At 36.0% G+C, this 13,734-nt stretch overlaps 1 protein-coding gene across 2 annotated transcripts; it reads right to left on the bottom strand.

Moving 5' to 3' along the window:
- Positions 1-356: 356 nt before the first annotated feature.
- Positions 357-13,414, bottom strand: LOC129257512 (uncharacterized). 2 transcript variants are annotated; one of them, XM_054895848.2, is made up of 7 exons: positions 12,542-13,414; positions 12,146-12,265; positions 10,256-10,360; positions 9,367-9,576; positions 7,273-8,394; positions 6,402-6,479; positions 357-3,163 (listed from the first exon to the last, which is right to left on the bottom strand). In XM_054895848.2, exons 1-7 carry the CDS (start codon positions 12,641-12,643, stop codon positions 3,035-3,037), a joined length of 1,866 nt encoding a protein of 621 aa, XP_054751823.2. In that variant the 5' UTR covers positions 12,644-13,414; the 3' UTR covers positions 357-3,034. The 2 variants fall into 2 exon arrangements, with proteins under 2 accessions (XP_054751823.2, XP_054751824.1); XM_054895849.2 differs by lacking the exon at positions 6,402-6,479.
- Between the last annotated feature and the right edge of the window lie 320 nt (positions 13,415-13,734).

Below are 13,734 nucleotides of genomic sequence, written 5' to 3'. Positions count from 1 at the left end.
TGAACCGGGACAGCAGTTCGTCCCTAAATTTCGGAGCTGATTAATAATTGCAAGTACATGTATGTCGTTTGTCCAGAGTCCAGGACGAAACGGGTGTTATGATTCACCATATTTTGACAAAGTCTCTTGGTTGCTCTTTGTCATAAAGGGTATCTGTTAATATATTTCTATGTCTTGAAAGCTTCCTGCATTGTGGTGCAAAAACTCCCCAGTAAAATGAACAAAAAGAGAATTTTCCCTCTAGTTCAAGGTCCTTATCATTGAAGCAATGATAAGAGGTGCGGAAAAGACTTGAACCGTAAACTCTCTGCTCAGTATCTATTCACGAAAACATCCATAAAAATGTGTGCTTAAAATTGGTGAATACATACTTTATTTCTATACAATTAAAATGACAGCTAAACATACTCTTACATACAAGCATAATGTGTATATATACTGACCTTGGTTCGAAAGAATTATAGTGACCTTTGGAGGAAACTCTTATCGACAATAAAAAGATGCCGAGATGATAAAAAGGAGAATTCCTAGCAATGCTACGAAAGACACACTCTTTGGTTGAATTATTTTTTATTACAGGTTTTTAACATGACCAGAGTCCCATAACACAAAGGTTAGTGATTGATCATGCGCCTGATTTTCATGATTGATTGTACATTGTAGTCAATGCAATCAATCGTAGAAAAATGTTCTACGATCATTGCTAAGTTTTGTGTTACTGGCCCAGGGCTCTATAACAATGGTTTGCAATCAATCACTTAAGAGCAATGACCAATCAAGATCATTGTTGCATGCACACTTATTTCAAAACAATTACCAGGAACCAATCAGAATGGAGCTATCCTATTTTTCATGATTAAAGAAAAAAATTAGAGGGATGAATAACAAGATATGTTACATACAAAACTTTGAACCATCTTAATGATTAGATTATGTTAAGCAAAACATACACATACATATTAAAATCCCACCATTAAAAATATCCATTAAAAATCTTTTACAAGATAAGCAATAGTCTTAAATTCATATTGCATTGCAACTCAACTAATCACATTAAAATATCTATTCTGTCCGCACATTTCTCACCATTCACCGCTAAAAGCAATCACTGATTTTTTTTCTAAACAATGTTTTCTTTATGGCAATTCATTCTTTGGCACAGAATTACATCAATAATCTTTGATATAAAACATCATTATTCCTAACTGAACTGTGTTTCATACAAAATAATTTTGAGCTCTCTCTCTCTCTCTCTCAATTCCATGTCCAGAAATTCTATTCCTCAATACGACATCTCAAAAAGTAGTATCTTCTACTTCAACATTACATTTCTCCACCACACTCTGAAATGATTCAGGGGCGATGTCGGAAACTTGCAACCAATTTAAGTCCCACATCAATCATAAATATTGCGATAAATTTCCATCCCAAATCAGTCATAAATATTGTCATTAATTGTAAATCAATTCAAGCCCCCAAACAATCACAAATCTTGCAATCAATTTCAATTTCACCATTGATTACAAGTTTGTTTCATGCAACTCATTTACCAGCAAATTTGTAATTGATATTTGCAATCAATAGCAACTAGCAATGCCCCTGTACTGCATATATCACAAACTTACATCTGCATTTTGTATTTATTTTGTAAAGTAACCAAAAATGCATTAAAATATCAAATTAAACCATTTTGATGCTGAAATGAGGTATTGTGTTTTTTGTTGCATATCTTTAAAAGTGACAAAAAACAAGTAAAATTGATCCCGTTGATCAATTTAACATTGAATGCAGTCATAAGCCGACAATATACATGTGATTGTCAATAGCTGAGAACTAACAAACAAATATTAACAATAAATCAAGATATTGTGCCTTTAATAGATTCATTCACATTTTAGGTACAATTGAAAGATATGAAGATTAATTGAATATAAAAATGCTCCACAGCATTCAAAGAAACTGATACCTGAATTCGAAAAGCAAGGAATTCAATTTAAAAGAAAAGATGAACCAATGTATGGTACATAATAGGTGAGAAAATCACAGAAAACATATCCCACATGCAAATATTCTCCATTTGCAAAACTCAAAAGCATTTAAAACATCACCATCAATGTCAAATAGTTGCAAGTTTTTGATAAGGGGCATGTCTTTGGCCGCAAAAGAATATTGCAATTGGAAACTTTTCCTATAATATGCCATGGAATGTAAATTGGAAATGTTCATGGAATATATTGAATCTTAACCTTGAATCTAATCTTGAATCTTGATTCTTGAAGAGTAATGTAAGAAAATTCCATGTCAAATGTTCACTGATGATGCTAGAACAACAATACATGTTCCAAACAGTCAATAGGAGGTTCTCACTCATGGGGAAAAGATTATAATTTGAAAACAATGGACTTTGCAAAAAAGCTCTATAAAAAAATATGAGATACAATTGTGATTTAGTTGCATCTTTGAGGATCAGCAGATTAAAGATGACCCAGCATAAGCATTCCTTTGTCTGCTTCGGGCATTGGTGGACCGAGGAAAGTGAGATGATAAATGTAACGTATGAAGCAATGGGTGGAATATAATAGATAATTACATAACATCCATCGGTCACAAACACAATTCTTCTCTGGGCGACAGACAGCACCCATTACCCAGTGGTCTGAAACCAAAGCTTTTAGAACAATTAACACTTGACGCTTTTCTATCGCTTCCATGCAGCTGGTGCATAACTTCAAAGCTTACGTAACGCAGCATATCAAGCAAGACGGACTTGTATACCATTCTCCACAATGCATGGCTGGAATGTTGAACAAACCATTTAAGTTTCTTTTCAAGCCATTTCACCAACACATTCATCATAGCATTATACAGACTGGACATCAATAAACCATATACACCAATCACAATAAGGGTTACTACTGAATTAAGTGTAATAATGGCTTGCAGCGCAGCACAGCACCTCCTTTTATAATATAGGAAAGACATTTCACTAATATCTTTGATATAGGCCTTTTAACGCATAGGGAGTCCGCTTGGTCTATGCTGATGATTCGTTCGTGGCTTGCTCAAGCTCCCTCTCTAGTTGGCGTATCCTCTGGTCCTTGAGAAGTATCTTTGATTTCAGTTGCTTTATCTCTTCCTGTTGCCTGAGGTAAGCCTTGCGTAGCTGCAAAGAAAAAGAAAAGTTCAACATTTGACTCTTTGCACATTGAATTGTTTCTGAGAGGATAATGTCTATTGTTGTTTCAATATTTTCTTTGAATTTTGCTTGCCTAATTGCACCGCTGATACTGCTAGACTAGTTATATTGTAGATGTTACCGAAGAATTACAGCTATCACTTTGCTTCACTGGTACATAGATAAAGGAAAAAAGGAATTATCAAAATCTTATCATTGTATGGCCGCAACATTCACATGCATAGAGTTTAGGGCATTCACTTGAAAGGGACATACATATTGGAACTTAATTTTAAAGTAGGCCACAGATAATTTTTTCCATCAAAGTGACAAAAAGGGTATCTTCAAAACACAAGTGGTATTCAGAGACAGTAAGTTTTATCTAACAATTTAGCAGCAGAAGCAAACAATTGTTCTTAGTTTAAAGAAAAACTTGTGATCATAATTCATATTTATAATATAATATTAAATGGAGACATATTTCTCCTTTCCAAAAAGAATGAACCATTATGCGATCCTTTCTAGTTTCAACAGGGGAAATAATTTCATAATATATGCAAATAGTTATTTCATGTTATGAAATTGTCTAGAATGTAAGGTGGATAAACCAACTTGGGATAAACAATTCAGAGAATATACAATGGAGCATTAATGTATACATTCAAAGCAGAAAAAAAAAAATTCAAATCCTGCAATATATATATACTGTATCTTAAAACATGTAAGATGATTATGAGAATCTTTAAATCAATGAGTAAAATTCAGTTCAAAAAAATTATGCAAAAATTCACAAATTGGCAATAGTAAGATCTTAATCCATGAATAGAAAAATGAGTAACAAAAGGATGAGCAAAGAAAGAGAAAGAGAAACAATTAGAGTTCATTCACCACAATTAGTTGACAAATTTTCGGCATAAAGCTTTTACAGGGATTCTATTTAAGCTTTCAAATGATAGTGGTATCGTAAATGGTACTTGCGAAAACTAAACGGAGAATACACTGCAAACATGTTTAATATGATGACAAAATTACTTTTTAAATATTTTTTCTTCAATAGACTGTTTGCATTATAGCATGTTACTCATGTGGCACAGAGATATAGCCACAAAGCCCCCCCCCCCCCCCCACACACACACATTCCCAGAGTTAATTTATAAACTAGGGTGGATGGATAAAAAAAACATTAAAAAAACACATTGGCCAGTATTCACAAAAGAAGTTTAACCCCCCCCCCTCCCTTGGATTTTGAACTTCTTTTGTGAAGCGCAAATTTGAGACCGTGGTCTAAATTTAACGCTTAGAAGGGGTTTAAAGCTTGACCATGGTTTAAACTTATTTTGTGAATTTGGGCCATAAAATGAAACATACAATGTACATCAACTCTATGAGGAGGCATGATTGAGATTTGAAAGTAATGATAATGTATCCAAAAGAGAAACATGTTGAATTTAGTATCATCTAAGAAGAAAGCACTATTTGATGATGAAACCAACTTTGGTTTTGGAGCACAAGAAGGGTATGAATTCATATTTATGTATGATGACATGAAAGTAATACTCTTAGTGCAGATCTGGGGAGCGTTTCATCAACATTTTTGTCTGATCTGACAACTTTCCTTGGTTTTGATCGGCTGAGAAGCACTGTTACTATGGTAACTGTCGGATAAAACGTCTGATAACTCCTTTCATGAAATGCTTCCCAGGCACAACTAATTATTTTAGTACATTTTTGTCCAATACTTTACACTGCTAAAGCGAGAAAGAGAAAGATGGGGAAAGAGAGACAGAGAAACAGAACTACAGAGAGAGAGAGAGAGAGACAGACAGACGGGGGAAGATGGGTGGGGGGAAATAAACAGGAATGTAGAAAGCTCATACAGTTAATGATATTAATTTTGCCAAGTGTCCCAAATGTCAGTCAAATACACTATAAAAACTGATATTCATTATGTTGATTTCTACAGGTAGCTGTTATAACACTAGGCACAGCATCATTTCCTTTGGAAACTACAGAGTGAATATGGGGTGATTTGAGACCAATTATTTACATTTTTACAGATAAATGGCGATATACAAATGCTGTTCATCACCATCATCATCACCACCATCATCCTCATCATCATCACCATCATCACCCTCATCATCACCATCACCATCATCACCATCATCATCATAATGATCATCACCACCATCACCATCATCATCATCATCACTATCATCATCATCATCATCATCATCATCATCATCATCACCATCATCATCATCCTCACCACCATCACCATCATCATCACCATCATCATCATCATCACCATCATCATCATCCTCACCACCATCACCATCATCATCACCATCATCATCATCATCATCATCATCATCATCATCATAATCATCACCACCATCACCATCATCATCACCATCATCACTATCATCATCATCATCAGTATCATCATCATCACCATCATCATCACCATCATCATCATCATCACCACCACCATCACCATCATCATCACCATCATCATCATCACCATCATCACTATCATCATCATCTTCATAATCATCTAATCATCATCATCATTTATGTGATCAACATTTTCTATCATCTTTTGAACAACTATCTCAGATTACTGATTCTGGGGCCTCTCCCTAACATAGATGCATCAAACTCAACTAAAAAAAGTATGCATAATTTGATTTTAAACTAACCAGAAGTGCCCATTTTTTTGCTTCATTTGATTTGATTTCATTTTATTCTTAAAATTGCATTTAATGATAATGATGCTAAATAATATTCAGTTCTAGTATAAAATAGTTTAGTATGGAACAAGGATATTATTACTACCCTGGTTTAAGCCTGGCAAGCTTTTTACAGCGCACAAGCATTTTAAAGAATATATTCCTGCCAGTTATCCTTTTACCTCACTTGGGTTTAGTGCAGCAAAATGTTGATCACTATAAACATAAGTCATTCAGGAATAGACCCTTAAATTTATTCATGAGGCTAACTACAAAATGCCTACTTGTGAAATTAAAGCGATTTTCTTTAGAAGAAAAGCTTTTTTAGCACCCACAACACAGCAGAAATGTATGTGCTTCAGTTATGACCACCGCACTTCACACTGATTTGATGCTTAGAAGCTAATTTGTTAAGTTAAAAAGATTCCGAGATGCAGATGATGAAGTTATGGTGTATGTCACTGCATAAAAACCCAGTTATGACCCTAGCTCACGTTTTGGATTGAGGGGGACCGTTTCGGAGTGATCACTTCTTCGGATAGGTCATCCCGGCTTTCGCTAGATTCAAGATCCTGTAGGAGAATTGGCATGCAATATTTATTTTCTTCCCTGAGAAGGATTTCATCAATCAAATGGCCACTTCCTTTTCACTGACAATAGTTATAATTTTTGAGTACGATGCGGCAAGAAATTACATAATAAAATGTAATCTCCATTCAAAGGAATAAACAGTAGAATCTGTACAAGTCAAATCTCTTGGATCATAGAAATATGTTCAACGAATAGTAATAAAAGATGTTAATTTGCATATTCTGGACTGAAAAACAGCTTCAACAATTAAAGGCATTTATTTGACTTCTGGTAGGTTCCATTATGCAGACTCTACCGTGTTGTACTTATGTCTTATCCATATTATCATGAGATAATCCTAGTAAGAAAAAAAACTATTTAGCATCAGGCAATTAATCTCTTACTTCTATTTTTTAAATCATCCTTTCAGGAGTACCAAAGATACATGTCTATCCCATGCATGTTTCTTAAATCCCCTAAATAATGAACAGTTTTTATAACTTTTGAAAATTCATAATTTCCATTTTATTTGTCCAATTTTGTCAATTTCCATCTACCTGCTTCTGTGATATATTTTTTATCCAGTTAAAGATACTTGTAATTTTGGTTGGATTTCCTTTTACAAGAGGAAACTACATAAGGGTATACTAGACAAAAGGGTATACTAGACAACTTTAAATAAGATAATACTACAAAAGGTGTATACAAGGCAACTTTAAACAAGAGGACAATACTACCAAAGGGTTTACTAGGCAACTTTAAATGGTTGGCAGAAGATGCAGAGGTCACACTTACCTGATCCATACCCATGTCCTTGGAAGTTAGAAGTGGCTCATCATCCAAGTTTCTCCTTTCACCGTTGCTGGCGAGACTGAATCGACTAGCAATGGTGCTGACCATCGGCGAGTACGGCCTCTCATCTGACACGCTCACACTACGTCTGTTGGAGTCCGAAAGGCTAGGTGCCCTGGACGAGTCGATAGAGACACTCATCTGACGTCTGGTGGAGGAGTCTGAGACACCGGGTGCTCGCCGGGGACTACCGGAGGTGGCGCTGGGTTGGCGGGTGGGGCTCATGTTGATCCGTATCACCTCCCTACCTTCCAAATTCAGCGACCGCTCCACCTCGTAGTCGTCCGAGGTTGAAGACAGCGGCGACCTGAAGACAGACGATGACCTGGAGTCTTCCCTTGACTGCTGCTGAGGAGCGATTTCGATCTCCCCGCTGGAGGATCGGCTAGGAGACTCGAACTGATCCTTGAAAGGATGGTCCCGCAGCTTCCTGCTTTCAGCCCTCGAGGAGAAACCTGAAGACGATCCGCCGTTCCGGCTTTCAGCCTCTCGCGTCTTCCACTGAGCAAATATCGAAGACCTTGCGGGAGAGGAAGTCAGCGATGACGACCTGGACTCGGATTTCTGCTGATCTCCTCCAGAACTGATCACAGTGTCCTTTTCAAGCAGCTCTCGCTCTGATTTCTCCTTGATAGAGTTCGTTTCTGAGTCTTCCCTCGCAATATTCACATTCTCTTTTTCAAAAACTGGTAGTGCACTATCAGTCAGTGATATATTAATGGGTTGAGCGTCCCTTTCTGCTTTGTTGACGCCTGTGACAATGGCCGTCGGCTTGTTACCGATCATAGTGGAGGACGTCGATGGTAACGACATCGATGCTGATGATGTGGATGATGACGAAGATGTTGATGATGAGGCTTTGGATATGTTGTCACTATTCCTGGTTTCCCTGAGAGGGACCTTTGCTGGGGTGGGGGCTGGAGGGAATGCACTGATGGGGCGTGGTACCCCTCCCAGCGACATGAGGTTGGGCGGGGCATCGATACCAGACAGCCACTGTTCAGCTGTGAGGGCAGGCTGATCACTGACAGTGTCTGGATACAGATCGGATTGGAATGCATCTCCCTGGTAATTGTAGATAAGAAATGAAAACATGATTTCTTTATATATTTCTTACAGATTTTCAACAACACAAGAGTCAAACAAGAACATTATCATAAGTCATCATTAATTCTTTTTAATCATAGTACCTTCTTCATGATAATTGGAGGGGGTGGTTCATGAATTTAAACATTATTTCACAAAACTGAAATATGGCAAACCAATAGATATTTTCAATTTTATTAGCTAGGATAAAAATAACGAGATGTTAATAATCAACAGATATACTATAACTAATACAATTTTTTAGTGCAAAATAATACCAATAGCAATTTAAATATATTAGTAAACATACAAACATTCTGTCAGGAAAACATTCGAGGCAAACATTAAACAAAGTATTTACTAAAGATAACCATTTCATATGCAAGCTATTCTTCCAGTGGACCCTTGCATGACAAGTTATAATATTATTATCCTTCTCCACTCCAATATTTGGAGCACCATACAGGAGAAGTCTTTGGTATGATGCAACTGGGGATTGAATCCACAACCTTCTGTTTATGAGGAAGGCACTCTAGCACTGAGCCATCATGAACAATGATTATAATCATCTTTTGTAAAGTCATTCATAACAATGAACAAGTTGATGAAGGAAAACAAACACTACATAAAATTGAAAATGTTGATTTCTTTTAATAAATTATTACCATTTTAAATGCAAAAGCATCTCAATATACGTTCAACTTGATTCCAATATACTCAAAGACATCTGATACCTTTGTCAAAATTTGTATCAAAATAACCGAATGAACTGCTCTCTACTGACCGATCATGGTACAATCATGGAATCAGTTCACATAATTTTTTTCTGGCGTGAACCTTATAGAAACAAACCACTTCAACTCATTTTAATAGCTAAAGACATAATCTCAACCTTTTGCCCAAATACAAATATTTTGTAAAAATTCACAGAATCAACCACTCTCTACTGACCTTTCTTGGTACAATCATTGATATCGGTTCACAGAGATTCTTGCTTGCGTGAACCTTATAGAACCGGACGACCTCATTGGTCATCATATCAACCCCTCTCTTTGGCATGAAGCCCAGACCTCGCTGGGGACCGGCTGACATAAACTGATTCAGGTAAAACAGGTATGGCTTCTCGGAAAGAATCTCATAGTACCATATGCTGGAGTCACCCTGGTGTAGAGAAAAAAAAATTGAGGGTTTGATTTAGTCAAAATATTTTAAGGGGTCTTTTCTGATTGCCATTGTGATTTAGAGAAGGGAAAACTCTTGCTCAAATACACACAATGATTTTTTTACAGTTTCTATCAAAGTTATATTTTCATGAGGCCAAAATACAAAATCATATTTTGATTACAGACCCGGAGGGAAAGTTATTACTAAAGCCAAATTTGTCTTAGCAGCCACCTGTTTATAGAGAAAACCTGTCTTTAGTGGCCTCCAAAATTGTCACCCATTTGAAAGGAATATTTGTTACTGAACCGTCTATAAAGGCCACCTATCTCTAATGACACTTTGTCTGAATCTCAATAGACAGGACACATATTAACAGTCAAGCAAATGAGAGAGTTTTATGTACCTACGATTAAGATTACAAAGTCACAGTGATCACATTTTTTCAAACTACCAATATGTTCTCTTTCTGGTCCCATTTCTTTTTTGTTCTCCTCTCACACAAATCAATTATCACAAATGTTGGTTTTCCCTTTAACAATATAGCAAGGATAAAGATATCAGACTTAACATTTCATTACTTAGTTGACTTCATAAGCACACTCTACATCTCTACATAAGAAAAAATGTCACTGAATCAAGGATTACGAGAATAAATCATTGATTTGATTATTCTCACCTTGCATGCTACATAGAGGACATTGCTATCCGAGTCGTAGTATGGGAAGAGAATTCCTGTTCCGGAACCCAGATCCGCCGTGGCAACTGGTGTACTGAGATTATCCTGAGAAGAGAGGATTAGCAACATGAATATTATTTAGATGTAGGGTTTTAGAGGCGCAGATATTTTTTGACGTCTTGCGAGGTTGTTTCAAAGAGACAAAATATTAAAACTAATTTTTAACGTGCATGCCTATGAAAACCATCCAATATTAAAAATATTGGACGAAATGAATATTTTGCCCCGCCCACAAGATTATCATTGGTTGATAAATGGTTGTGCGCATGAAGCTATTGTTACGTCACAATGAAATTGCATTGCGTATTAGTTGCCAGGAGGTGTGGTAAAGGAGCGTCAATTTATTGAATTAAAATGCCCTTGCACTATACGCTAGCGCATCTTTACTTTATTACAGAGATTTCTCTTTTTTAAAATGACAATACTCAGGTGCCATGCTCATGATTTACAGGATTGAAGTAAATGTGGTTACTAAAAACTTTTTTTTTTGCTTCATTACTTTATGTTTAGCTTTGTGGGGTTGTTCTTCAACTCGTACAATATTTCTTCGCATCCCACTCAAGGCCATCCAATATTCCCTAAATATTGAAGGCTTTGGTGTTATTATGGATCAAGTTGTCGAAGATAGACACACATAGTGTGTGGGGTAGAGTAAATTTGTTCAAAGTTGGTGTTAATATTGGCTTACTATAAACACAAAGCCACAGTTGAAAAAAAAATAACTGGTGATTTCGAGCACGGTGTTGGAGGTTGGCACTGGTGTTGTTTTGACGTTAAAAAGGCAGTATTGATTTTCATAATTAATTCAAAGCTATCAAAGCATTTATATCATCTCAATGACATATCACCTACTGCAAGAGAATTGAAAGTAAAATGCTACTCTGCAAGAATTTATAGAAATACTGCTTGAAACACACACACACACAAAATTATTGAATTTTTTTTGTTAATGTTTAATGTAGAACTACTTTATTATATCATTCAAAACTTGCAAATTTAATGCAATTCAAATAGTTATTACCAATACTTTTAGTCAAAACACCCTAAAAATACAAGTAATAATTGGCTCTCACTACTAATTGACCTCAATACTCAAGGCAGTGAAAGTTGAGGTTTCCTGTAATTAAAGACTTAATTCAAATTTCCTTCCCTTGTTCCGTACAACATGCCCTAGTTTAAAAGATAGTATGTCATTTGCATTATGCTAATTGAAATTCAATATACGAAAAGGAAATAGATTTGCTATTATTGTAACTACCATGGAAACCATGATTGTGATTGGCTGATGAGCCTAGTATCATGGTAGTTGTAATAATGGTAGAATTACCATAGTTTAAACTCTTTATGACACAGGCCCAAGAGGAACTCTTCTTGACATGTTTCAGGGGGCTGTTTCACAAATTAAAAATCAATTTAAAAGTGATTGTAAGATCGATGAGCCCACTCCTTGTAATCAATGTGATAGGATAATGATAAACTATCCTGACCCAGAGGAAGATTTCTAGAAATATTTCATGGGATTGTTTCATCGATAAGAATCAATCTCAAAAGTGAGAGTAGGATTGGTGGTGATTTTTTTTTTACCTGATTGCTAATAAAGCATGAATGCTTGTAAGCTGGCAACAAAAGAACCAGAGGCTTTAGGTCCTCTCCAAGGGACCTGGTAGTGAGGATAAATGCCTTAATCCAAGGGCACTAAACGCACCAAGTGGGAATCAAGCCCAGGCCACCGGAACCGGAAACCCCTGCTCTACCGACTGAGCTACCACACCTAATTGATGACCCCCCCATCCCCCAGTAATCAATAAGACAAGATGATAATAGACTAACCTGATCCCACAGGAAGACTTCTCTATTTGAGTATTGACTGTGACCTACTGAGATCAGCCGTCCTGTGTCACCAGCATAGATGCACTTTGAACTCTTGGTACCAGTATGACCTTTACCCTCCTGGATGTCAAAAGAGAAATGGAAGGGAGATACAAGAAGGAATAAACCAATTAAGGAAATTACTTCAATTTTGGAGAATCATTTCAATTTTAGGATGCATATAAAGGAGGAATGCTATTGTTTTAATACTGCATTTTAAGAAATGTCATTACCTCTAACAAATAACTAAAACTTTGGGCCAATAACTTGACACTCCACATTTCAGTTGTTTGTAAGTTCTTGTAACTTTAAGCTTAACAGAAAAACCACACCCACGGATACTATTGACCCACCTACCTGCATTACAGCACCATTCCTGGGGTCAATGACCCTGATAATTTTGTCTTTTGATGTCGTTGCTAGTCTGCTGCCATCCCAGTTGAAGGACAAGCTGAACATGATATCACGATGACAATCTATCGTCACTGCTATCTCACCGGTACTGACATTCCAGATCAATAACTACAGGTTAAAGAAATAAAAATAGAAAAAACACTCTGTAAGCAAGTTATTATGAAATATGTATATAGATAGCACAGTAATTACTCAAATACATATATTCTACTGTCACTGCAAATCAATAAACAGATAGTCAAGATGAAAAATTCAACTTTGCCAGATATCAGAATGAGATATGTTTTGAATCTAAAATGAAATTAAAGGGGGGAAAATATGATATCAATAAGAATTTACAAAAAAAAAAAAAACTTTAGGACCCTCTCAGCCCACAAATTTTAAGGAACTGCATATGATGTCTAATCAATTAGAGAACATTTATTAAACATTAGATTCCACTTACGACACAGTATGTTGTGCCACTCCTATACTCTATGTAAGAAATTACTCTCTATATAGGCAATACAAATATGAAATAACTCCCATGATTAATTGAGAAATAAATTAATGAATTGAGAAACTTCTGTACCCATATTGGTAAATGGAATGTATTTTACAGGCATACTCAATTGCAAAACTTTGTGACACTGTTCCAATTTTCTAATTTATTAATTACAAATATCACAGATTCTCTATAAAACAGATCAATTTTGTTTCTTTTATATTACTTAAAAGACATTTTCATTCTTCTCACTTTCATTTTCTCAAATATATATCTACAATTTAATTACTTTCATTTCACTCTCCATTGATCTCTTTCTCCTTTCAGCTGAGATGCTCTCCTTAATCTTCACTAAAATAACTCTCACGACCTTACACCCCCAAAAGAAACCCAAGCCGAGTCCACTTCTAATCTAGCTGAAACCATAGTTATTTGGCCAACCACTGAATAAACATCCACACCAATCAAATATTTTATCCAGGAAGGACTGGAAAAGTGTGACTTTAACATCGAGGAATAATGAGCAAACATCTTTCTGGCACTGGATTGCCGATTCATCCATGCCTTTGAGGGAGTGTACAATACAGGCTGACCCTTGGCAACAGATTCAGAACTAGAAGGATGTTATCTCTATCAAGTTCTATAGGTGAGT

The sequence above is a fragment of the Lytechinus pictus genome, chromosome 3 (genome assembly GCF_037042905.1).
Source record: "Lytechinus pictus isolate F3 Inbred chromosome 3, Lp3.0, whole genome shotgun sequence".
Taxonomy (NCBI): Eukaryota; Metazoa; Echinodermata; class Echinoidea; order Temnopleuroida; family Toxopneustidae; genus Lytechinus; species Lytechinus pictus.
This window is presented reverse-complemented; position numbering and strand designations above follow the sequence as displayed.

Excerpts from the sequence above, each read along its gene's own strand:
- LOC129257512 (XM_054895848.2), bottom strand. The coding sequence starts at position 12,643 with ATGTTCAGCTTGTCCTTCAACTGGGATGGCAGCAGACTAGCAACGACA. Across the intron at positions 12,266-12,541 it reads GGAATGGTGCTGTAATGCAG|GAGGGTAAAGGTCATACTGG; the intron begins GTAGGTGGGTCA and ends TTTGACATCCAG. Across the intron at positions 8,395-9,366 it reads CAATGATTGTACCAAGAAAG|GGAGATGCATTCCAATCCGA; the intron begins GTCAGTAGAGAG and ends TACAATTACCAG.